General features: G+C 45.0%; 4 protein-coding genes across 7 annotated transcripts; 1 reads left to right on the top strand and 3 right to left on the bottom strand.

The window, feature by feature from the left end:
* Window positions 1–345: 345 nt before the first annotated feature.
* On the bottom strand, window positions 346–5,153 carry GTF2H3 (general transcription factor IIH subunit 3). 2 transcript variants are annotated; one of them, XM_066199329.1, is made up of 13 exons: window positions 5,074–5,153; window positions 4,830–4,909; window positions 4,415–4,524; window positions 3,806–3,969; window positions 3,484–3,546; window positions 3,221–3,250; window positions 2,734–2,762; window positions 2,575–2,649; window positions 2,334–2,387; window positions 2,040–2,108; window positions 1,778–1,913; window positions 1,657–1,693; window positions 346–1,569 (listed from the first exon to the last, which is right to left on the bottom strand). In XM_066199329.1, the coding sequence occupies exons 1-13, from the start codon at window positions 5,081–5,083 to the stop codon at window positions 1,500–1,502; spliced, it is 927 nt and encodes a 308-aa protein (XP_066055426.1). In that variant the 5' UTR covers window positions 5,084–5,153; the 3' UTR covers window positions 346–1,499. The 2 variants fall into 2 exon arrangements, with proteins under 2 accessions (XP_066055426.1, XP_066055427.1); XM_066199330.1 differs by having other exon boundaries at window positions 4,415–4,521.
* A 7-nt stretch (window positions 5,154–5,160) lies between these two features.
* EIF2B1 (eukaryotic translation initiation factor 2B subunit alpha) lies at window positions 5,161–8,677 on the top strand. 2 transcript variants are annotated; one of them, XM_066199328.1, is made up of 9 exons: window positions 5,161–5,200; window positions 5,301–5,402; window positions 5,491–5,627; window positions 5,708–5,824; window positions 6,029–6,141; window positions 6,756–6,824; window positions 7,472–7,547; window positions 7,738–7,863; window positions 8,283–8,677. In XM_066199328.1, the coding sequence occupies exons 1-9, from the start codon at window positions 5,188–5,190 to the stop codon at window positions 8,436–8,438; spliced, it is 909 nt and encodes a 302-aa protein (XP_066055425.1). In that variant the 5' UTR covers window positions 5,161–5,187; the 3' UTR covers window positions 8,439–8,677. The 2 variants fall into 2 exon arrangements, with proteins under 2 accessions (XP_066055425.1, XP_066055424.1); XM_066199327.1 differs by lacking the exon at window positions 5,161–5,200 and having other exon boundaries at window positions 5,211–5,402.
* A 177-nt stretch (window positions 8,678–8,854) lies between these two features.
* On the bottom strand, window positions 8,855–16,207 carry DDX55 (DEAD-box helicase 55). Its single transcript, XM_066199326.1, has 14 exons — window positions 16,086–16,207; window positions 15,791–15,841; window positions 15,616–15,702; window positions 14,944–15,035; window positions 14,785–14,847; window positions 14,053–14,202; window positions 13,421–13,610; window positions 13,190–13,272; window positions 12,675–12,806; window positions 11,663–11,755; window positions 10,986–11,100; window positions 10,136–10,304; window positions 9,493–9,785; window positions 8,855–9,088 (listed from the first exon to the last, which is right to left on the bottom strand). Exons 1-14 carry the CDS (start codon window positions 16,191–16,193, stop codon window positions 8,924–8,926), a joined length of 1,791 nt encoding a protein of 596 aa, XP_066055423.1. The 5' UTR covers window positions 16,194–16,207; the 3' UTR covers window positions 8,855–8,923.
* A 633-nt stretch (window positions 16,208–16,840) lies between these two features.
* On the bottom strand, window positions 16,841–23,267 carry TMED2 (transmembrane p24 trafficking protein 2). Of its 2 annotated transcripts, XM_066199421.1 has the most exons (5): window positions 23,048–23,267; window positions 21,805–21,997; window positions 21,412–21,432; window positions 19,418–19,525; window positions 16,841–18,366 (listed from the first exon to the last, which is right to left on the bottom strand). In XM_066199421.1, exons 1-5 carry the CDS (start codon window positions 23,225–23,227, stop codon window positions 18,242–18,244), a joined length of 627 nt encoding a protein of 208 aa, XP_066055518.1. In that variant the 5' UTR covers window positions 23,228–23,267; the 3' UTR covers window positions 16,841–18,241. The 2 variants fall into 2 exon arrangements, with proteins under 2 accessions (XP_066055518.1, XP_066055519.1); XM_066199422.1 differs by lacking the exon at window positions 21,412–21,432 and having other exon boundaries at window positions 23,048–23,265.
* Window positions 23,268–23,871: the final 604 nt, after the last annotated feature.

Below are 23,871 nucleotides of genomic sequence, written 5' to 3'. Positions count from 1 at the left end.
AGAAGTATGTAACTTGTAGCAAATAAACACTAATCCCTTTGTTTGCTAGAATGCATAAATAGCTACGTTTTCATACCTGATGTATGTTTTACGGAGCAGTTCCCATCTACCTCAATGAATAAAATAGTGTTGATTTTCTAAGCTTACAAACTGGTTAGAGAGTTTTATTTTCTGTTTTTCGGTGACAATCCCAGACGTGTCTGTCCCTCAGCATCTTCCCTGATTCCACCTGGTCCTGTCCTCCCTCACGCATTGTCAGTCACATCACACCATGGGACTGAAACAACAGAACTCCAAGAAAATCATGTAGTTCACCCTTAATTATCAAAGCAATATCTGACCACATTTGAAAAAGAGACAGTCTTTATTACAAAAGTTTTATACAACGTAAATTATAAATACAGCCTTCACACAAAATGGGTTTTTTTCAACAAAAAAAAACTTGCCTTGTTATGTTGGCAAGCCCAGAAAAAACTGGCACTGCAGCTGTTACAGTGACAAAACCTGATGTGAATATCAAGACCTGACAAATTCCTGTATACACACTGGGAAGGAAAAAATAACTCGTTTTCTATGTGGAAAAAAAAAATCCTCTCTAGTCCTTTCATGAGAAAGGTTAAACTACCAAATTACATAGTTCTCTTTAGAAGGAGATCCTGTTTGTTCCTTTAAATGAAAGTGACGTTCAGAAGTACACAGCAGTCCTTCCTGCCAAAAAAGACACTAATCCAAAAGTCTTTGTTCTCGTCACATATCAGATGGAAACTCACATACTAAAAACAAGAAGTGTGCCTGTTATCATATGACAGCTACATTTCTTGTTCTCCAGTTTCAAAATAAAACCTTGAAGACTAACCAGCTAGTCTGCATTTATTGATGTTATTTTAAACAAAGGGAGGCCTTTTCCTTCACAAATGAAAAGATACCAAATTAAGAAAGAAATACCACAAGGACAGTACAGTCACAGGAATATGTGAGTGCACATGCAAGGCAATTAGCATCTTTTTTTTTTCCCCAATTGGCTCACAAACCGTCTTGAAAATGATGGCTCATACTGCTAGTAAGAAGCTGAAGTCCCTTCACAACACAGCACTGCCATTCCGATCCTATACACTTGAAATGGTCATTCTTAACTTTACACCAACATATAGAAAGAATCAAAGCTTTCCTGACTTCAAAAATAACTCGGAGGTGTGAAACTTTGGAGTGGCCAGAATACCCTCAAATTCCCAGGCTGTGTCTCTTTACCAGGATATAACTTCTGGTTCCTCTTACAGTTAAGAATTAGTATCTAAAACAGCAGGATTACATGGTAATACAGTGATTTGTTACTTAACAGGCTGCATAGAAGACATACATTTTAAATATTTATCCCCTAAGAAACAATAGCACTGCATATAGCTCTCTTTCACGTCCAAGAAAAAGTGCCATCAGTTTCTCAAGTAGGTTCCATTTCATGGAATTACTGGAGGAGGTAATAATGTATTTACATAATGTTACTATGCAGCTACCTTTAATTTCTTCTTCTTTGCTTTCATGACAGGTGGCAATGATATTTTGAAAGCAGTCCTGGAAAAAAAATATGGAAAAGCAACTGTCAGAATCACTGAACATATTCCCACACCCACCCTTGAAATACAAAGAATAAACACTTACTCGCAGGTACTGCAGATAGGACTGAAGTTGCAGAATACTGAAAAAAATCAAATAATTGGCTTTCACTAAAACAGGTCCTTGGAATGTAAGAAATGGGACTGTTAAATATTTATAAACTTACTTGACAAGCACACAGAGCACACGTAGCCAATTTCAATGAGGTTCCGGTGACAGAAGCAGGCAGCTCTGTAGTCAACATGAACAGGAGGTGGAAGGACGAGCTGTGATCTCTGCTCTTGATCAGGGAGAAAAACCCACTGCATGGATAGAGAGGAGTATTTTGTGAATTGGGTTGGTCATTCCTGTTTCATCTCATCAGTGAAGTCAGTAATATTTCATATCTGACACACGAAAAACACTGAAGTGTTTTTTAAGTGACTTACCAACAAATACTGCAGAAGGGATGGCATGTGGGGCACTTTCAAATAAATGCCACCTGTAATGTCACAGGCCTGCAAAGCAGAGACAATGATCAGATTGTTGTTTGATGACATTAACAGGGCAACTAAAATATCCATGTAGTGCACAAAGCTTGCATGATGGAACTGTCAGATCCGCTGAACATATTTCCACACCCACTCTTGATCCAAGGAAAGAGCTGAAGAATGCATTGAACTGTCTAACATCAAGTACTTATGAGTTAATATAAATGGCAAATAACAACAGCAAGTCTGTACCTGTTGTAGAAGACCTGAGTCAGAGTCCAAGACACAGGCATCAATCAAAATACTCTGCAAGACATGAAATGAATGAAAAACAAATTTAGCCAGGACTCACACAGCCCTGTCAGTGTTACTGCCATGACTTGTTTCCAAGATAAATGCACTACAGATTATGTAATCACGAGAGAAATTAACATTTGTGTTATCTTTGCACAGAAATAAAAGATAACAGAAATGGAAAAAAGGCCAGCTTCACCTGTTTCTGAGCTGCGAAGATCACATTCATGAAATTCATGTATTGCAATGCGCTGTCTTCTGCAGCTTTTATGACCTAAATAAAAACTCAGACTTGTCAGCCTACATGTATCACTGGATTTCAAGATTAAAAGAAAACTGTGACAGCAGAAGTTCTTACCAGAATCCTTGATTTGATTTCTTGATTGGCTAAGTATTAAAAAGAAAGAGAAATGCATCAGCACATTGTTTACATCACCCCTTTAATTCTGTAGCAGCTCACACCTCAGAATATACTGGATGTTAGATCTAAGAGGTCAGACAAATATCTACATGAAACTATTTCCAGTCCCAGTGGAAACTATATCTATGGACTAATTCCTCTCAACCTCCAGTTATTCCAAGGAAATTCCAGTTACGGTTTATTTGCACACAACAGAAAATCTCCCTAAGGACACAGATTATTAATCAAGTCCTTTAACTTTTTTTTTTTTTTTTTTAATTAGGCAACTTGAAATTATCAAAATAAACCTCTACCTATTAGTGCCAATTTTGGAAATGGGGATGTGTCCAAACATGCATATTTGTTTGTGTGTGCATGTGCATTTACACCTGTCATTCAGGTAAAAGTATTTACTCAATGTTGAAAACAGGAAAAGAGGTGTTACCTTTTAGGTCTTTGCCCATCTTGTTGATGTCTACAGAGCTGGCATTAAGGAAATCTATATTCCATTTTTGGAAATAACTCCAGGATCCACACCACACACTCACCACCTTGGCCAATACACATTTTGATAAGCACAAGCCACAGTTATCAGGCAAATGTTTCAATTTTAAGTATTATAACAAAACAAGAACAAAGTAAGAGCATTATAGGAAACAGTCTTAAGAACATATAAAGGCTTTGAGGATTCTGTGACCAAAAGGATACAACAAAGTGCTTTAGCAAGTGATCCTGCTAACAGGGTTTCTGTTTGCTGGCCCTTCATGTCAGCTGCAATACAAGAAAAAGTGCAAATGTTACTTTTATGTATAAAAACAGCTACTGAATCTAACAATACAAAATACCACACATTTTTATCTTTGGCAAATAATACTAATGCAGAGGCCTGAAGTGTCAAACACAATAACCTCATCTACTTAAGGCATATTAAAAATCATATTATGAAAATAGAGGACATTTCTGCAACTCCTTGACAGTCCAGATGTTTTGCAATTCTGCCTATTAAGCCCTAGAATTTTCTTCTCCTTACTCTTTGTCATGAGGTCTTTAATCTCTTCTGCAATTGCATCATTTATTGCTGTTAATAATTCATATTTTCCATCCTTGCTGCCGGAGCAATTGGATTCCATGGAAGGGCCTCCCTCTCCGAAGGGATCTGCAGCAGCCCAGCGCTTCCCAGGGTACAGGAAACGGCTGCAACAGAGGAAAAACAAAGTATTCATGTAACAAAACAATGCTATAAATGAATCAGCTGCAGATAACAATACTCTGAAGTTTATTTTAAAATCCTTTCAATACTTTAGGCGTTAAAGAGGCTACGTAAGACCTTCAACTTAAACTGGAGCAAACCCCACATTCAGCTCCCTCCTTTGAGACATCTCTTAAGAGATCTGGCAAAGAGATTCTTTGGCTGCACTTGGGGGTAGATCCTGAGACTCACAAATATCTGGGCGGAAAAATATCCCCTAAACAGGGAGCTTCTTCTGCCACTTGAATTGTTCCACTCCACACATATCTACCATTCTCTCTCTGCGTATTTTTAAGTCTATTTAAACCTCCCTTCTGTCTTCTAAGTCTTTTTGTCAGGAGGCAGATACAGGAAACTCAAAACCTTTACACTGTTCAGAAGCAGCTCTACCTTTCCTGAGTGTGACTTGCTATTACAGCGAGTTTGTTGGTGCGGTTCATGAGCAGGTGAGAGTTTCCCAGCACCATCACTGCATCGATGCATTTCGACAGGGTGAACTGCTGGGAAAAAAGAATAGAGATGTAGCACAGTAACATCTACAGAGAAGCAATTCAGAAGAAGCCTGTGAAATGACTGCAGTTAAAAAAAAAAAAAAAAAAAAACACCCTTGAAGATGCAGAAAGAGCTTTTGCTGTTAAAAAAGCTCTAACGAATACAAGACGCTGCACAGCTATTTCAAAAGGTATCACGACACCCATTATACCTGCTTTAGCCGACAACATTAGCACAGTTCAGAAGTCAAAGAACAGCGACACAATTTCCCCCAGAAACAGCCATCAGCAGTCCCAGCGCCCGAAGGCCGTACCTCAGCCTCTCCCAGCGCCCTCTTCCCCCACCAGATCGGGTTGGTGTCGAGGACGATGATCAGCAGGCTCAGCTCATCATCTGCAAAGGGACCGCACAGCAGCGTCACTCCGGGCCCCGAGCAGAGGGGTCAAGCCCCGCTCAAAGCCTCCGCCTCCCCGCAAGGAGCCCGAGCCCCGCGGCGGGCACCCCCAAACCCCTCCGGAGCACGCCCGGAGCCCGCCGGGCAGCCCGGCCCCGCTCACCCGCGCTCATCGCGCCGGCCGGGCAGCGGCGGCTCCGGCGCCCGCGGATGACGCCCCGGGCCGGCGCTCCTCATCCGGGCACGCCCCGGCGCGCCGGGCGGAGCTGGAGCGGCGATGAGCACGGACGGTAACGGGGGCGGCCATGGGCACGGACGGGAACGGGGACGCGGGGCAGCCCCGGGAGCGGCCGGGCCGGGCCGGCCCTGACTCTCCCCGTTCCTTTTCAGACTTGATCGAGACGTTCAGGGCGCAGCTGAGGGACGACCCCGATGTCGCCTCGGCCGTGGCCGCCATCCGGGCGCTGCTGGGATTCCTCAAGCAGGACCGAGGTGGGTCCGGGTGCCCCCGCGGGGCCCGCGCTGAGCCCCGGCTGTCCCCAGGGCGAGCCCCTGACGGCGCGGCTCTGCCTCTCCCCAGGAGAGACCATCCAGGGCCTGCGGAACAGCCTGCGGGACGCCATCGACACCCTGTCGCGGGTGGACTCCTCGGTGGCCGTGTCCTCCGGCGGGGAGCTCTTCCTGCGCTTCATCAGCCTCACGTCGCTGGAGTACTCGGTAAGGGCTGCGCGCTGTGCCCCGCTGCCGCCGCGGGACCCGCCCGCCGCTCACCGCGCATCCCGGCCCTTCCTTCCCAGGACTACTCCAAGTGCAAGGAAATCATGATCGAGCGCGGGGAGATCTTCCTGACCAAAGTGTCCCTCTCGAGGAATAAAATCGCCAAGCTGTGTCACCCTTTCATCAGAGACGGTGCTGTGAGTAGGCCGGGCCAGGGTGGCTCCTGTTGGGTTTTGCTGTTGCTGGCAGCGAGGGAGGAACGGGAGAGGGGACAGGAGTCTGATGGGGGTTTCTGCACAACCTTGTTCTGCACGGCAAGCCATGACGCTCTTAACAAAAATAAAGATTTCCCAAGGCTCAGCAAAAGTAATGTGTGAATATTTTTTTTTTCATCCTGGCAGCAAATACTGACACATGCCTACTCCAGAGTGGTCCTCAGGGTGTTGGAGGCAGCTGTGGAGTCCAAGAAGCGATTCGATGTTTATGTTACTGAATCACAGCCTGATGAAGCAGGGTGAGTATTCATTAATTTGGTTTTTATCTTGGTTAACAGGGTAAGTTACAGCTACCATCCAGCTTGTCCTGCCCTAAGAAAAGCTGCTAGGCTTGGTTGGAGCATTTTAAATGGCACGTGTCACTCATATCACATTATTCTGGACAAGTGAAAAAAAAATCTAAAATGTTTTGGTAATTAACTTTTCATACTTGATATTCTAATTAGCATTATCTAGGTTTTCCTCAGACTTTTGGTCAGTGCCAGGCAACCTACTTTTCCCTTGGGAGATGGGAGACAACTGTTTTATCATTGTTTCTTTAAGAAGTAGGCTAAAATAATCAGTATTATGCTAATCATAGCAAAGTAAAATATACAGCTAACAGTGTCATTTAAAGATGCCAAATAATTCCTTCAGAGCAGATGTTGTTGTGTAAGTGAAGGAGTAAACCCTGGGTAATACCTGTCACTAACAACATGTAACAATTCCTTCCATTTCTATACAGTAACTCCTTTTATGTTCTACCAGCAGGGGAGTGGGGGCAGTCACAGGCTTCAGTCTTTCAAAAAATGTTTTCCTATCATTGTCTTTAAAAAAAAAAAAAAAGTTAAGGTCCAAACGTTTTCTTTAATAGGCAAAAAATGGCAAAAGCCCTGAGGAAGCTGAACATCCCCGTGACTGTGATTCTGGATGCTGCAGTTGGGTGAGTCTGATCATAAATTTTAATATTTTTCGTCAAAAATTTATTTTGATAGTAAAATAAAATAAACTTACATGTAAGCAGCTTGTTCAGACTCCAGGGATATTACTTAGTTTGTCACAGTCACCCAACAGGCCAAACGAGGTACAGCTTTAGGTGCACAATTAGAATGTGTCAGCTACAACACAAGCATTTGATTTTGCATGTTGGAATTAAAGAACCAGACCTAAGAACTTGTAGGGATCTGTAAAAAAGAACTGAGGTGCTAAACAAAAAGGCCACTTTTTTCCTAATTTTCTTAAGTGTTACCATTTTGTGGTTTCTTAAGGCAATTGCTAAATTACCACTGCTTAGTACCAGAGTCCAATACATGAGAAAAGAAACTATTACAATAAATCTGAACATTCCAAGTTAGAGTTCAGCTTCTTCCAGCATTTACACAGTTGCCAGGGTCGGCTATGGCTGGGAAAATACAGCTACTAAATATTCCTGCTCTCCAAGGATGTGTAACAGCACCTGGACTTACAAGAGGAAGATGAAACTAGTGCAGAAAATTGAAAGATGGTTTGAATTACTCATTTCTGTTCTGTTCAGCAATAATTTGTCCTATTACCCAGTAAGGCTTGGGGTTTCTCCCTCCCTTTTAACAGGTACATTATGGAGAAAGTGGACCTGGTGTTAGTTGGTGCTGAAGGTGTAGTTGAAAGTGGAGGCATTATCAACAAGGTGAGTTTCCTACATCATTCTGTAAGCTCTGGACTTTTAAAGTTTGGTTTCTTTGAAGCGTTTAAAGCTTTTTAGAAAAGTCTCTTCCATTTGGATTATATCCAGTAACTGTCTGTTAATTGTAGGAAACTGGGCAATATTGTCAGGCAAGCACTGAGTCTGCAGTGTTGTTTTCCATCTGTCTCCACAGATTGGCACCAATCAAATTGCTGTGTGTGCCAAGGCCCAGAACAAACCATTTTATGTGGTAGCAGAAAGTTTCAAGTTTGTAAGACTCTTCCCTCTCAATCAGCAGGACGTCCCCGACAGGTTTAAGGTAAGAGAAACTCAACTTCCATCTTACCCAGCTAAGGCGCACACTGGTGTGTCTGTGAAAAATTGCCTTTTAAGCATCTCTGATCATCTGGATCTCTCTGCTGTGGGGTATTACGGGGTTGCTCCATGGTACAGTCAGGCCATAATTTGTCTTGATACTGATACTCTGTTCCTAAAGCACTTCCTTTGGAGCACAGGAGCAACTGAGGGTAAGAAAGAGTTAAACCAATAAACTCCAGAACTACAAACTGTGCTTTTTACACAAGATCAAACAGCTGAGACCAAGGTGGCACCACTCTGTGCACTCGACTTCCTTCAGTTATACCACAGACATCTGCTCGAGGCTGTAGCACTGCTGTTGCCCGAAAGAGGATTTAACTTGCAGTTGTGTAGTCATTAATGGTCTCTGTTTCCTTCTAGTACAAAGCAGACACTCTGAAAACGGGTCAGAATCTAAGAGATGAGCACCCCTGGATTGACTACACCTCCCCATCACTGATCACGCTGCTGTTCACAGACCTGGGGGTGCTGACTCCTTCAGCTGTCAGTGATGAACTCATCAAACTCTACCTGTAACTCGGAGACTCCTGCACAGGATGTGTCATCTGCAGAACTATCAGTCCTTATTCTGGAACCTGGAGGATGGTACATGAACACGGCAAGGAAATGCCATTAGAAGGATTAATACAATTATGGACCACTACTGAAAAAATACCCAAAGTTATTACAGCTTCTAAAGGCCACAATTAAGTTATTTTAAAGAGGAGTGGAGTATTTTGATACTGTAAAATAAAATCCCTTATGGTGTATCCAGACTCATTCTGAGGCGTGCTGTTACTGATCTGTGCTATGGACTTGAGAAAACCTGAACTAAAACATGCACAAGGCTGCTGATGGAAACTTGCAGCTCCTGCCACGCCAGAGTGGTGCTTTTAGCTCTGTTCTCAACAACTGCAGGCTCTGTGTCTTCAGGGATGCCAGGTCTCTCTGTATCATTTTACAGAAATCCAGTTTTATTGAATAAGCAGTGTTTTAATGTAAAAATGTGCTCAGGGTAACTGTCAGCCTTCAGAGTCCATGTCCTCAACAGTTTCTGCTTTGAGCCTTTGGTTGCCTGTTAGTTTCTTCTCGAACTCTTCTTCACTTATTTTTCCCTTTTTCAATCTTTTCAAGAGTCTTGTGTCATTCAGCAATTCTTCCATGTCCTCATCTTCAATATCAGAGCCCTGTTGGAAGTCGAAAACAACAAATTAAACACAACACCAAAAGGTTTTCATTCTGTACAGCTGAACACAAGAGAAGATTACAAGTCAGAGTTGGCCAGGAATATCCAAGCAGGAAATATCTTCAATTCCTAAGCAGGCAACTGTAACTTTCAGCTACACTTGCTGCAAATTGACAAAAGCACCCTCAGGCCATACTTCTGCAGCTCTGAGAAATAAAAATCCTATGACTGACCAGCATCAGTGCTGAGAAGCTGTTTTAGTGTTTGGCTTTAAAAACCTCTCTAATTCTTTTATGCTCTGCTTGTCCAAGTCCTAGAAAGTTATTTTACAGCCCTCAGTTCCACCACACTAAAATCCCAGGGCTCCCAGTAATCTCTTGCAGTTTAGGGAATGGACACAGTTACCTCCTCACGCCTCCTCTTAGCTGTTACTTTCTTTTTCTTCTCCCTCTTGGCTTTCTGCTTTGACCATGCTTTGTTCTTTACAAATTTCTTTTTCCCTTGATTTTCCTCTCTTTCTTTTCTTTGTTCTTCTAATTTCTTTTGTCTCTGCTTTTCTCTGTTTTTATCCTTAAATGAAATGGAGTCTGTATTGACAGTGACTGGAGTAAAGTCTGGAAAATATTTTCCTCTTAGCTCAGGCATCTTTGGCATTTTTAACAGTGCAAAACCTCTGGCAAGACTGGCAAAATCCAGATCTGTTGAAATAAAGATTACAAAGTCAGTTTCCTGCTGGATAAAAAGTTAATTTAACTGAGAAGGGAAAAAGTCAACATTATTTTAATGTATTGTTTGCACTCTATGCTTTAATACTAGCAATAATACTAAGTCACTTTTACTTGTGCTTTTATCAGTTTGGTCAAGCTCCATATTTAAATGTTTTCTCTTGAAACAAGATGCTTGAAAAAAATAAGAGGTTTGTCAAAATCAGATGGTGCAGGAAGTCAATGTGAGATCAAAAATCAGAAGCTGAAGCTTGTGGACAACACCACTGTGCTTTTGTTATCTGAGAAAGACAGTGAGAGGTACCAGCCCTGCCGGGAATTACCTTTGATCCTGAAGATCAGATTACACTCGTGTTTGGCATAAGCCTGGACATAAGACACAAAGGCTTTCATCCCTTTCTCAAACACTGCCCTGTCAGCCAGAGCCATGGACTTCAGCTTGGGAAGAAGATCCAACACATTTGTCTGCGGTTTCATTTCCTGCATGGGACACTGGGAACCACAAAATAAACAACAAAACCAAAGGAAAAGTTCGAGCAAATGATTGTGAAATGCAGTGTGAAACCTCAAACACGCACTCCTTCCCCAGTTAACCCTCAGTCAGCTTTGAGCCCCTTTCCCTTTGGTCACTCCAACACACGAGCTGACCGTCAGCCGCACACAGCAGCTCCTGGCCCAGCAGAGGAGTTCTCACACTGCAGCTCCACAGAGGCAGCATCTTCACCTCTTGCTTTATCAGGCTCTGGTCTCATTAGGAGGTGTCCAGAGAATTCACACAGTTAATCCCACAAATGCAGGAGCAGGCATGGGGCATTGTAGGAGTTGTAAGTAAAGAGCAGAGAGGCTGCAGGGTGTGAGCTGCTGGGGCAGGACCATAAGGCAGCACTGCCCTCCTGCAAATGCTCAATTTACACTCTTAGGAACAAAAGGCCTTCCCTTACTCATGGCATCGCATGTTCCTCTTACAAACCCGGTAGGTAACACTGGAGCAATCCTGTTCCAGCTGCATTTGGTGATTAATAAGCAGCTCTTGCCTTTTAATTGTGCACCTCTGCTAAAACATTACCCACGTGTATGAGCCCCAAGCTCTACAAATTCTGATTTCAAAGCTCCTATCAGCAAGTCTGTGCCCTTGCTCCTTCCTGCTTTGGGGTAGAACAAAAGCCTACTCACCTTTTGGTTGATGGAGAGGAAGTTAATGTAGGACTCTTCCATGGGAAGCAGAAACACCAGAGCACTGCCCACGTTGCCGATCCGCGCCGTGCGACCACAGCGATGCACGAAGGCGCTGAAACAACCCAGCGGGAGAGCTCAGTGTGATTTGGGAGCATTGGGCAAATCTTGTGGGATGGAAAACACTAAATTAACAGCCAATCCCACTCAACTGTTAAAAGCAAGCGGTGTCTGTTTAGGGAGTGAAGTTCAAGCAAGTTGCAGGAAGAATTTTGACAGTCAAAGTTAAAACCCATGGAAAAGCTCCTTTCCTGTGAGCTTTCAATGAACCATTCCTTTAAGAGCTCTGTCCCTGCTCTCAGCTCTGTTCTCCTTCACCCCAGTGTCACCTCTCACTCTTTCTCTGAAATTCTCACACAAAGCCTTACCCCAGAGTTAGACAATCACCCACCTGACCGACACACAGACACCACAAAGTCATTTCAATTCCCAGCAGTGACAACAAAACCTCCAGTTTCAGCCTCCCTTGCTCCTGCATCACTTTGTGTGTTCTCAGATTAACCTCCAGGAAGTGACTAAACATGTTTCATGCAGTTTTTTGTTCCTAACTGATACCTGAACAGCACAGTAACAAGACCACACAGGAAGAAAAAGGATGTCAGGGTGTGAAGTTGTACCTGGCACTGCTGGGGGGGTCATACTGCAACACCCAGTGCACTTCTGGAATGTCAATGCCACGGGCCATCACATCTGTGCACACCAAAATGCCCCTAGGAAGAAGAAAAAGTGTCTTTTCATTAACCTGTCATTTGAGAAGAGCCTCCTGTCACAGCTGGGTGTTCTGCACCTTCACTGGAGAGTGAGGAACAAAACATTTTAAAACATTTGGGGTTTTTTAAGAGACAAAATATAAGGTAATTGCAGCTTTCACCAACTAAAATTCTACATAACATTATGAAAACTATTGTGATTTATATTACATTTCTTAAGACAAACCAATTCCCTCTTACAAATTCAAATTTTAAATCAGCACTGCATCCACCACAGCTAAATATATTATAATAAACATTTAAATAAAAGACTTAAGACTTGAGCGACAATTTTAGCAAAACTGCCATGCTGTTCTTTTCAACAGCTGTTCTTACAATCTACTGGTAATTATTTTTCTCCTAATATAAAATGCTAAAACTCAGATCCCATGCAATAAAAAAAAAAAAAAGACAGTTGATGAGGTAAGAGTTTCTTAACAGCATCCTGCAAAGCTGCCAAAGAACATTTCCCTGTGGGTCGGTTACAGCAGTGTGTTGCCATGCTCTTGTTCATACACTAATAAAGTAATATCCTGGGTTTCCACTCTGGTTGCTAATCAGGAAAAGCTTATTTTTGCTACCAGTTTGTTTAAATATCAGGGCTAATAATGTGTGACTGTAGCAAGTGACGGTGCAGTGTGCTCACCTCCTGTGCTGCCGCATGGATTAGCTAAAGGAAGGTGGAGATGCTCCAGTCACATTTTCCCTCTGTTTGTGGTCATACTTTGGGTACCTCAGCACAACCTGTGATATTATCAATTCACTCAGAGCCAGCCTGGAGCACCCTGAGCCATCCTTCCACACTAAGCAGCAGAGGAACAGTCAGACCAAACCAGCTCCCCCTCACTATTTTGCCTTCTCACTACTCCCACCTCCTTACCCTGGCAGCTTCCGAAACTCCGTGAAAATCTTGTTCCTCTTGTGCTTCATTTTCCCGTGGATGCTCATTATTTTCACCTGCTTAATTAAGCATTCCAGAGCCTTCCCATAGTATTCCACACAGGCACAGGTGCTGTTGTGATAAAGACAGGCATCAAAGCAAAAGGTTATGCTGCATTTTTAATCAGGTTTAGGCAGTCAAGCTAGAATTTCCCAAGCTCTTTCAAAAATATACCAAAATTTTATTTAAAACATGCATGTAATTTTTTATAATTAACATATAATCATCTATAATGTCTTACTTTAAAAATGCACAAAATTTATGTTTTGCTTAATAACACAATCCTGATATGCAGCAATGATTAATCTCTTTTTAGGCACCATATTCTAAAAAAAACAGCTCTGAAAATTAATCGCTTTGAAAACAGCTGTGTCCTTTGCAGCAAAGGGCACAGTTTTGGAACTGAAGTGATTAAACACCAAGCTGTTCTCACAATGAAACACAGACAGAATTACCTGAAGAAGACAAGGTGTTTTTCCTGCTTGTGCTGCCGAAGAAAATGCACCAGCTGGTTAAATTTTTCATCTGCCTTGCAGATCTAAAAAGAACAATAGAAAAAAAATAAGAAAATGGATTTTAGCTCCTCTGTTAACGTGATCCTAAGTGGCCAAGACTTAAAACATTATTGACAGAAGCAGGAAAAGAGGAGAGGGAACAGGAAGCCGTGCCAGAGGCCAGGCTCACACCATGTAGAAGTTCTCCAGGCGTGTTGGGGTTTTCTGGGTGTTGCTGGCTGCCACTCCCTTCTCCTTGACCGAGATGCGGACAGGGTTCCTCAGCCCTGCCCTCACCAGCTTCTCCACCTCCTGGGTCTGCGTGGCTGAGAACAGCCCTGTCCTCCTCTGCTTGGGCAGGAAGTCCAGAATGGCATTTAAGCTGCAAGGAAGCACGTAAAAAATGTAACTGTCCCAAGGCTTCCCTCGGGAAGAGGTTGGGAGTAGGAGTTTACAAGCAAAATAGGCTTTGTTATCACATTTCAAACTCTTATTGAAATAATTATCTTAACTCTGAGAAAGAAAAGAGAGATCAAGGCTTACTGGTTAAAGTGTTTGAAGCCATTCTGGTGTGTGAATTATGGCATTTAACTAAGCATTAACATCAATCTCAACAAAGGAAACTCTGCATTCATCCAGGCTCCACATTTCCTCATTCTCTTCCCCCTCAGCAACTGCTTTGTGCAGTTACAGAGCAAAGATGAAGGAACAAAACAGAACAGATCCAACTCTGGAGGCCACTGCAGGCCACGCTCCCTCACATCCATCACACACCAACTCACTGAAAACTGCAGAAGAACCCCCAGAATTTATTATTTCCATACCTTGCCTCAAAGCCCATATCTAGAAGTCTGTCTGCCTCATCCAGCACCAGCACATCCAGAGCCTTGACACAGCCTGCAAGGTCCAGCCCGTCTGCTTTTCTCCTGAACAGATCCTCCAGGCGGCCCGGGGTGGCCACGATGATGTTCCCACTGTTGGGGCAAACACACACACACACACACAGAAATTCCCTAACTGCAGGCTGAGGGATCTGGGACAACTCCTAATGCTGTTAGCACAGCCCAGCCCTGCATTCTTCACTGATCAGTTTCCTTTTGTCACTTTTAACTGCATCTATATTTCAGTGTTCATCAGATTGGTGGGATGGGGGGCAAATGCCCAGGTGAAAGCACATCACAACAATTTAGAATAGAAACAGCAAATATGGAAAGCAACTATCAGGAGATATTTGGTATCTCCATGCAAAAGCCAGTGGCAAATAGGATTCCTCCAAAACTCCACCATCAGTATCACTAGCCAAAGATTTCAGGGTTCACTGAAGGCACTTTTCAGCTCTGTTCTTCACCCAAACAGCAGGCAAATGGTGCTGATGTCACATAAGAGCCTCTCCTCACACTGTACCTCACTCCAGGAACAGACCCCACAATTTCCCAGCTCACCCCAAAAGATTCTGGCAGCACCATCCCATTCTAGCACCAGCAGGGCCACAGCCCTGGGCTGAAAACCCTGACAAGGAGAAAACCACAGCTCTGAGACACTGACAAACAACTCACCCCTGCTCCTTAAACTTCTCAACATCTTCCATGGGGTTCCTTCCACCAATGAAAAGAATCTGACTAAAGCAATAAAACAGAAAGATTTGGGTCACCTTTAAGTTTCGTTCAAGAGTGACAGAAGGAACTGTGCTCGTGGAAATGATGAATTTCACCCACCTGAACATGGGGAAGTGTTTTGTGAAATGTGACAGCACCTCATCAATTTGAATGGCCAATTCCCTCGTTGGTGTGATAATTATAGCTCCAACCTGCGCGTGAGAAACAGGAATTGGTGGGGAGAAAAAAAAAGATTTGGGCAGAGTCCTCCCTTTCGAGCTAAGGGAGTATGAGCCATGATTTTGAGCCACGGTTTCAGACAAAACATTTCCACAGAACTACAATAAAGTGTAAAAAACATCCAAAAATGTCTATGAAAGGCTTTGTATCAATGTGCAAAATACTCTGCTCAAGGAGCAGCATCCAATAATGACATTTAACAGCAAATGACAGTGAAGTTCCCTGCACACTAAAATGTATTCAAGGTCAATGGATGCTAAAAAGCATTCAAATCTCACTTGTACCAGTGTATTCCCTCTTTTGGGATATTTTTCTAACAGCTCAGAAGCCTGTTCTGACCATGTCAAAGAAGAAGCTGCATCTAAGTGCAATGAGAGAATCCCAATTTTATTTCCAGGTTTTAAACAGTTTACTGTCGCTGTTACACCCAAGAGCTGAGCACACAGTCACTTCCTGTGAGGGCATCTTTCCTTATGGATACTTTCCTTGAAGTTCTCAAATCTTACTGGCACATCATAAAAATACATTCAGTATCGAGTATTTTAATCTCACCTGCTTTTTCTTTAATTTTTCTTCCCGTCTGAGAAGAATTTCCAGGATGGGAATCACAAAGGCCAAGGTTTTCCCACTGCCTGTGACCTGCAGAGAGTGGAAAGGGCGTCAGGCCTCGCTGAGCTCCAGAGACAAGGCTGGAAAAGAAGGAGCCGCACGGAGGAGAAGCACTCACCGCCTCTGCAGCCACGTCTTTGTTACTCATGAACAGCGGGATGGTGGCGGACTGAAAAAAGAGAAGCATCGCATGAGCAGGAGAAGCGGGGCTAAATCTCACAGCGGTGGAACTCCTCCGAGACATCAGAGCTCGCTGCGAACATCGCTCGAGGAAAGCCGGTGGGAAAGTCACGGATGCGGCTTCTCTGGCTGCTACAGCGCCCGGTGACTGCGGGGCTGCGACAGCCACCGGCGCTCCTGACACCGCCCGCGCCCTCCTCCCCTTCCCCGGGACTGCCGCGGGTCCCCCGCACCTGCACCGGGGTCATCTGGTGGAAGCGGAGCTCCCGCAGCGCCCGCAGCACGCCCGGGCTGAGCGGCACCGGCAGCGAGCCCCAGCCGCCCTCAGTGACCGCCTCCATCTTGGCCCCGCGGTGTCACCGCCCCGCCGCTCCCCCGGCCCGCCGCCGCGCTCGGCGGGAACACGCACCGCGGCACCTCGCGTTCCGCCGCTCGGCAGTTCCGCCCGCCCCCGGGGCGGAACACAAAACTCGGGGTTTAGCAAAAAAAAAAAAAAAATTCGGATTGTTATGAGGAGCCGCCTATCGCAGTGAGTGCTTCTGCGGGTCCTACAGCAGCGCTGTGCCAGCCGAGGACCCAAAACCTAAGATACAGGCTCAGAGTTAGCCGGTATTTATTCCACCTGCCCCCAAAGCTGGATGGAGTGCGGATAAATTTATGAGGTTCTAAAAACGCAGGGAGTCACAGAATCACAAGAAAACTCTGAAGTCATCCACTCTGAGCCCCGTGCCAAGGAAGAGTTACCTGTAGCAGGTGGCACAGGAACAATTCCAGGTGGGTTTGGAATGTCTCCACAGAGGGAGAATCCACAACCTCCTCAGGCAGTTCCAGGGCTCTGCCACCCTCAGTGGAAAGCTCTTCCTCATGTTGATATGGAACTCCTTGTGGTTTATTTATGGCCATCACTAAACAAATAATTTATAAAAAAACCCCTCTGTGTTAATCTGTACTTCCTTAAGGTATCAAAGAAAAAAAAAACAAAGCTGCCTTTTTTTTTTTTTTAAAGAATTTGTTTATTTATCGAACCTGGGTCATATTTAGATTCACGAGCAATTTTTAAATGTACATCTTAGAATTCAATTTTCAGTGTTTTACACAAAAATATTGGCACACAACAGTCGCAATAAGGTGTAACAGCCACCTCTCTGAAGAACTGCTGCAAGTGTTTGCCCGAGGTTGAAAAAACTTTACCTGGAACATGAAAACCTGTAACAAATTTTAAATTAATTGTACAAAACTGTTGTGTGTTACTTGTAGAGGCTCCCCCCTGGAAAAGACCCCACCCCACCCCCCAAAAATGATTACAACTAATATACATCAGTCACAACATAATCCTGGCTCAGCACCCACATCAGACGCTTCTTAAATTTTTTAAACCAATCATCAGATAACTGAGGAAAGTAACTTTATACAAAAAAAAAAAAAAAAACCAAAAAACCCAACAAATCTACATGTGCCTGAAAAAAGAAAACACACCAGTACTTAGCATTATGCTAATTCTGATCAGATCATGGCAGAGTTTGCCACTGCACTTAAATACAAGGGCTGCATAGCGTGGATTAAACCCCCAGGATCCAGAACCCTTTGGCCTCAGGAATCCAGATTTCCTGAACACTTCTGCCCTGGGCACTGGGCAAACAGTCTGAGCTTTGGACCTGCAAAAGCCAAAGGGTTCACGAGTGTTTGCCAAGACACTGCACACAATTGGCTTCCGAATAAAACCTTTGAGAGACTAAAAAACCGTGTAAGGAACATTTGGTGATGAGCAGAGAAGGAAAAAAAAAAAAAAAAAAGCGAGTTCATATCAACTATTTAATTAAAAAGAACTTTGGGAAGAAGTTGATATCATTAAGACAGTTGCTGATGAGTATCTTTCAAACAGCAACCAGGTGTGAATTTGAACCTTTTCCTTGGCAGTTTCTGTGAGTGGAGAAGGGATTATTTCAATTTCAGAACACTTACTGCAGGGTTAAGGATGGAAGAATGCAAACAGTCACGTTAGGGCCTTGTACCGTTTCCCTGGGCAGAACTGCAAGTGCTTATGGAAACAGGGAGAGAAGTTAGAAAAGACAGGACAGCTTGTTACTACAGTGAGTTACAGAGTTTGCAGCTTGCCTGGACCTTGCTTAGCACACAGACTGGGCAGATCTCAGTGGAAAAAAAATGATGCCAATAAAGTGACAAGATTTCAGCACAGCTTTTGCTACGGAAGATATATAAAAACAATTTTTTTTTTCTTTTTCTTTCTTAACTAGGAAGGAACAGAAGCAAATTAGTTTTACAGTTCAGTAAGGAGGGTTCAGAAACTAAATGACTTTTTTTTTTTTTTTCTTTTGTGACCAGGATGTTTGGTAGAGAGTGAACTGAAATCCGGGACCACGGAAGGATCTTACACCACCCTTCGCACTTCAAAAAACCTCTTCAGGTAGTAGATTTGTCCCAGTGTCATGGCAACTAGTACAAGGGCTTCAAAGAATGACCAAAGAACCACTCTGCTGTTTGTGTTGTCATTAACTGTTGGGAAAAAAAAAAAAAAAAAGAAAAGAACGTAGTAAGTGACAAAGCATTAAAACTTAAACCATTCTGCCATGAAATTGGAGCACTGCACATAAAGCCCTGGGTTTGTGTCAGGTGTCCCACAGGCTCAGAGGTGAGATCTGAGGGGGGATTTTGATTTTGAACCCACTCTGGACATACACTGAAGCATCTCTCTCTATTCTGCCCACCCTTCTGGCCTCTGGCTTTTCCAGTCTCACAGTCAAGCAGGGAACTTCTGATCTCTGGTCCTAAACATTCAGATTTTTCTGAAATCTGCCCATCAGCAACAAATGTCACGAAACTGGAGATACTCATAGCTTCAAATGATTGAGGAGACAGTGCTTTTATATAATGTTGTGTTTTCACAGGAAAAATGCTTGTCCTTGATTCCCACCCAGGAAAGTAACAGCAGTTCTGCTCTATTTCAACAAAACATTTTACAAAGAGACTTTGGCTCAATTATTAAACCACATCCACTTCAAGGCTGAAGTAACAGTTCAGCCAAAGTCTGGGAACCAAATCATGGAATGGTTTGGGTTGGATGGGACCTTAAAACTCATCCAGTTCCACCCCCCGCCACGGGCAGGGACACCTTCCTTGGGCACCTGCAGGGATGAGGCAGCTGTACCACACTCACAGAGAGGAATTTTCCCCCAGAATCTCATCTAAACCTCCTCTCTCTCAGCTTAAAACCATCCCCCCTCGTCCTGTCCCTACATGTCCTTGTACATGGATTAAATAATATCATCACTGCTATCTCCATGAATGCACCATTCAAACAACTGCAGAATTCACACCACTTAAGCAAATGTTATTTTGGATAACAACCCTCATTACGCGAGGGGAAGCCAATTTGAAGATGACTGCAAGCAACACCTACATTCTTTACTCTGTGGGCAGGCTCTTCAGGGTTTAAATGATTATTTTTTTAAGTCGCTTGGAATAGCTTTCGTGGACTCATATTTAAATATAAGCATTTACAGGTTCACAGGAGAGGGGGGAAGGCATGGATTGGGGTCAGACATACTTGCTCTATGTATTCTTTCACGGACTTCCATGTACTCCTGTTCGTGCTTTACAGCTGTCATGGCCACTGCTAACTCGTTAATCATCTCTTCTAGCTTGTTCTGATGAGCTGCAGAAGAATTTCAGAAGCATCAGAAAGCCTGTTAATGACTGCAAAACCCCCCCACACATTTCAAGGAATTTACAAGCAGTTAAACCTAATTTCCTGCTGCAGGAGGTCTGACAGTACAGCTGAATATTTCCTGTACTTTTTTACAGCCAAGTTCAGTTTCTGTAGCACCACCTTCCCTAAGGCGTCTCCGTGGTTTTTAACAAGTGGGAAAACATTTCTCCACATCCAAACAGGAGGAGACACAATTGAGAGTCAGTACAGACCCCACATTTCCAGTGTGCACGTACTTTTCCAGGAGAACAGAATGGAAGAACGCACTGGAGATCAATACCACACACACTAACATCTATTTTGCCAATACCATCCAATATATTCCAAGCAAATTATCTTTACATGACAGCTTTTTCCTAGTTGTTAAGCTTGCAAAAAAAAAAATAGAACGACTGAGGATTTAGCTCAAGATCATGATGCTGGCAAATCATGAGATCACTTTCTGAAGGGGAAAAAAAAAAATCACATCCTGTGATCTTGAAGCCCAGCATTGAGGGGGCACAATGCCCAGGGCTTGGCACAGGCTTCACTTGCGGGGTGTTGTGAAAGCAGGAGAGGAGTTAAATACCAAACCAGTAGCACAAAACCAGCCTGAGACAGTTCAGCAAATGGAAGGCTCAGAGATTTAAGATTTAGTGGTTTGACTGTCAATCACAGGATCTTTTTAATACATCCACGCTCAAGGAACTGTCCACTCCCAAATTTGTAAATTGGGCAAAGTTTGCAAAGTTTCCTAGCATCAAGTTGAGGGATCATTCCACAGACATGCCCTGGGCAATCAGCTCTCTTTAAAAAAAAGTCACAAAACTCAACATATTTTCCTTTCAAGGGACATAGCTGACTTGGAAGCTACCTTGCTACAGTTTTATTTGTAAATTAAGTGTTTCAGATCACAGTCTGACAACAGAGCTATTGAAAACACACACCTGGTGGGGAACAGTCAAAAGAGAGGACCAGAGAGCAACACTCACACAAGTTACTATTAAAATCTAAATAGTTGTGCAAACCACACTCACTTTCCTAATATCTCAAATCCCTTATTTTCATGGTCATTGCAGTAAGTGCAGTTTATTAGTAAAAGAAGAAACTACAGTTGCAGGGGTAGTCTAAAAACGCTCCAAAAATTCACTTCAGAAAATTATCTTATTGCACTAGTATTCTTTACACCAGATATTTGTAGACTCAAGAGAAGATTTAAGTGAGTCTTTTTAAAAAAAAATCAAGGTAGGAATGTGCTACTTTTTAAGTGACATCAAGCACTCAATGCCCAAGTTATTCACTTGCTAAAATAAAAAAACAAGAATTTGTTGCCTTCCTAGCTACACTCAGTGATCTTTAAATAAACTTTATAACTTGCTATGCAATATATTAAAATTTTTTTACAGCAAATGACAAATTTCAGTTTTTCCCCTGACACATTAGTAATAATTCATAACCTACAAGCAGCTCATTGCTTCCAAAAGCTTCTGATTACTCAATACCCCCTTTAGCAAGAGAAAGGAAGTGCTGCCAAAAACCATCCAGCCCTCTTGGATGTCCATTGTTTTATTTCCATTTCACCTAAACTGATTATATCTTCTGCCAGCCAGCAATAACCACCTGAAGACAAACTGCCAGTGCAAGGAGCTGATGCCAAGAGCTGCTCAGGGTATAAACCTGCAGGTGCTCAGCATTGCTCAGAATCAGACCTTTTTGGGGTAGTTTATTAACAAGACATTCTCATGCTCCAAACCAATGTTACAGAGGAAAAAAAAAGCCAAGTTAGCTGTTAGTGGATGAACATGTGCCAGAGACAAAGATGCTAAGGAGCTTTCAAAAAGCAGTCCACATACCATCCCAGGTATCTCCACCACCTAGAGGAAAGGGTGAGAGATGAACACAGGTACAGGACAAAAGGCTGCAGATAAAACAGTCATTTACAGGGCTAAGGGGAAAGGTTGATATTAGCACATTTATCACCTAAGGCCTGGAGAAGGCTACAACGCTGCTGAGCCTACCGGGAATCACAGGACGGCACTGAAGGGCTGAAGGATGGAAGCATTAGTGTCTGCGGATGGGATTCTCTGCTGATTTGGCCTCAAACTGTGGAACCAGGTCTAAAAACACCCACTTTAGCTGTGTGAGAGAACAGCCAATTCCACCTGGAGGCAGGGGAATCCTGAGAGCCCTTCACAGTCATGCATTCAGGGAAAAGGAGCTGATTTCCTCGCAGGACCATTCCTCACCTTCTGTCTCCATGTCCTGGCCTTTGGGAGCCTCCCCAATGTCAATAGTGAACATCACTATCTTGGGGGTCATGGTGGACATCCTGTTGCTGAAGCAGAACTTGTAGGTTCCATCCATGTGGGCAGCAAAGGTGTATTTTCCACTGGACTCTCTGTCTCCTTTGTAAATCCCTTTGTTGTCGGGCCCCGTGATCTGCGTGGGGAGAACAGGAGGGTTTTCATCAGGTTTTTATTTCCAACAGAGAGGTTCCCAATGCACCATCACAGGCACCAACACCAGCTGTAACCTGGCACACTCCAATCCTTCCCTCCCACAGCTCACTGGTGCAGTTCCCTGCACAGAAATCTCTTTTAAAAAAACCCCACAAAGTTCTTGGTGAAGAAAGTCACACAAAAACCTCTCTCCCTGGCCTCCTGTGGTGGAGATAAGCAGTCAAGAACAAGCCAATCACAAACCCTGGCTGTTTGTCAAATTAACAGCTGCAGGAGAAACCTTATCTCTGATGGCTGAAGGAAAACAAAAAGGAGAAAAAGCCATTCTCCAATCGACTTCAGACACACAGTGGGGTATTGGTGCAGTTACCAATTCAAATGGACTGAAGACCTGAGCTCTGAGCTCTCGGGGTCACCGGGATCCTAAATTCCCACCAGGGACACGTGAAGGGCCCTCACAGCTTCCCGAGGCTGTCCCGTGTCACAGCCAGGTGTCATTTCAGCTGCCACAGGATCCTCAGCGACAGCTCTCACGTCTGGGATACCCCAAATAAAAAACTCCCTGCTCTATAACACGGTGAAAGCAATTCATATTCAGTATCCTCCTCATTTCATTCCTCTTTGAACGTAAGTAATGGCTCAAAACTTTCCCGTTGCCAGATTAAAGACAACACCTTTGGATTCAGGGGGAAGCACAGGCAGCGCCCGACCCCGGAGATTCCTCCCGCCAAACCATTCCCGGGGACGAGGCTGCACACCCCGCGGGAAGGGCGGACAGAGCGAGCAGCAGCGCCGGCGGTGACACCCCGCACACGCCCCCGGGCCTGCCCGAGGCCGCCCCCGCCGCACGGAGCCAGCCCCGAGCCCGCCCCGGACACCCCGAAGCCCCGCGGGCGGCTCTGCCCCCGCTCCTGCCGGTACCTCGGCCCGCTCCCGAGGGGCCCCGCACACGGCGAGGCCGCAGCGCGCACGGCCCGGCCCCGGCACGGCCCCGCTCCCCCCAAGGTCGGCCCCGCCGCCGCCGCCGCACCTCCACGTCGATGTCCAGGAAGCCGCCCTCGGCCACCTCGAAGATGAGCCCCATCTTGGTGCCGGACGGCACGCGCTCCTGGAAGCACTCCTCGGCGTGCGCGTCGATGCTGACGAAGTAGGCGGCGGCCGGGGCGGCCAGCGCGGCCAGCAGCGCCAGCACCGCCCGCACCGGCGACATGGCGGAGCGACCGGCGGCGGCACCGAGCGGCGCTTCCGGCCCGCGCCGCGCCCCTTCCGGCGCACGGGGCCGCCGCTCATTGGCCGCCGCCGCCCCGCTGCCACGTACGGGCTGCGCTACGGCGGCCGTCGGGAGACAAAGAGCGGCGGAGCAGCCGTAGCGCCGAGGCAGCGCCCGCGCGGCGCGGGAGGTGGGACCCACGCGCGGGATCAACCAATGAGCGGGGAGAAAAGGCGGGGCGGTGGCACCGAGAGCCAATCGGAGCGAGGCGCGGGAGGCGGGAAGCGGCGGCTGAGGGGAAGGGCGGGGCGGCGGCCCCTGAGGGAAGGAGGGCGGGCGGGAGCAGGCGAGGCGATTGTCACCGCTGTTGTCACCGCGGCTGTTCCCGCGGCAGAGGCTGCTGCTGCCGCTAAAACCGGGAAACCAGAACTTGCTGCAGCTAGGGAGAGGTTTGGGGAGTAGCCAATGTTTAAGTAGGGAAGCCCAGCTTGTGGGCTATTCACGCTTAAGGAAAAACACTCATGGCACGTCCAGTTTCTGCTTCACCCGAGAGTAGCAGTTTAAAAACCCATTCCTTGCACGACCATGCTTAAGCACTAATTTCCAATTAAATGTTCCGAACAGAAATACAGATGTTCACGCTT

The sequence above is a fragment of the Chamaea fasciata genome, unplaced genomic scaffold, assembly GCF_029207755.1.
Source record: "Chamaea fasciata isolate MVZ Bird 193981 ecotype frontalis unplaced genomic scaffold, bChaFas1.0.hap1 SCAF_18, whole genome shotgun sequence".
NCBI classification, from domain to species: Eukaryota; Metazoa; Chordata; class Aves; order Passeriformes; family Sylviidae; genus Chamaea; species Chamaea fasciata.
This window is presented reverse-complemented; position numbering and strand designations above follow the sequence as displayed.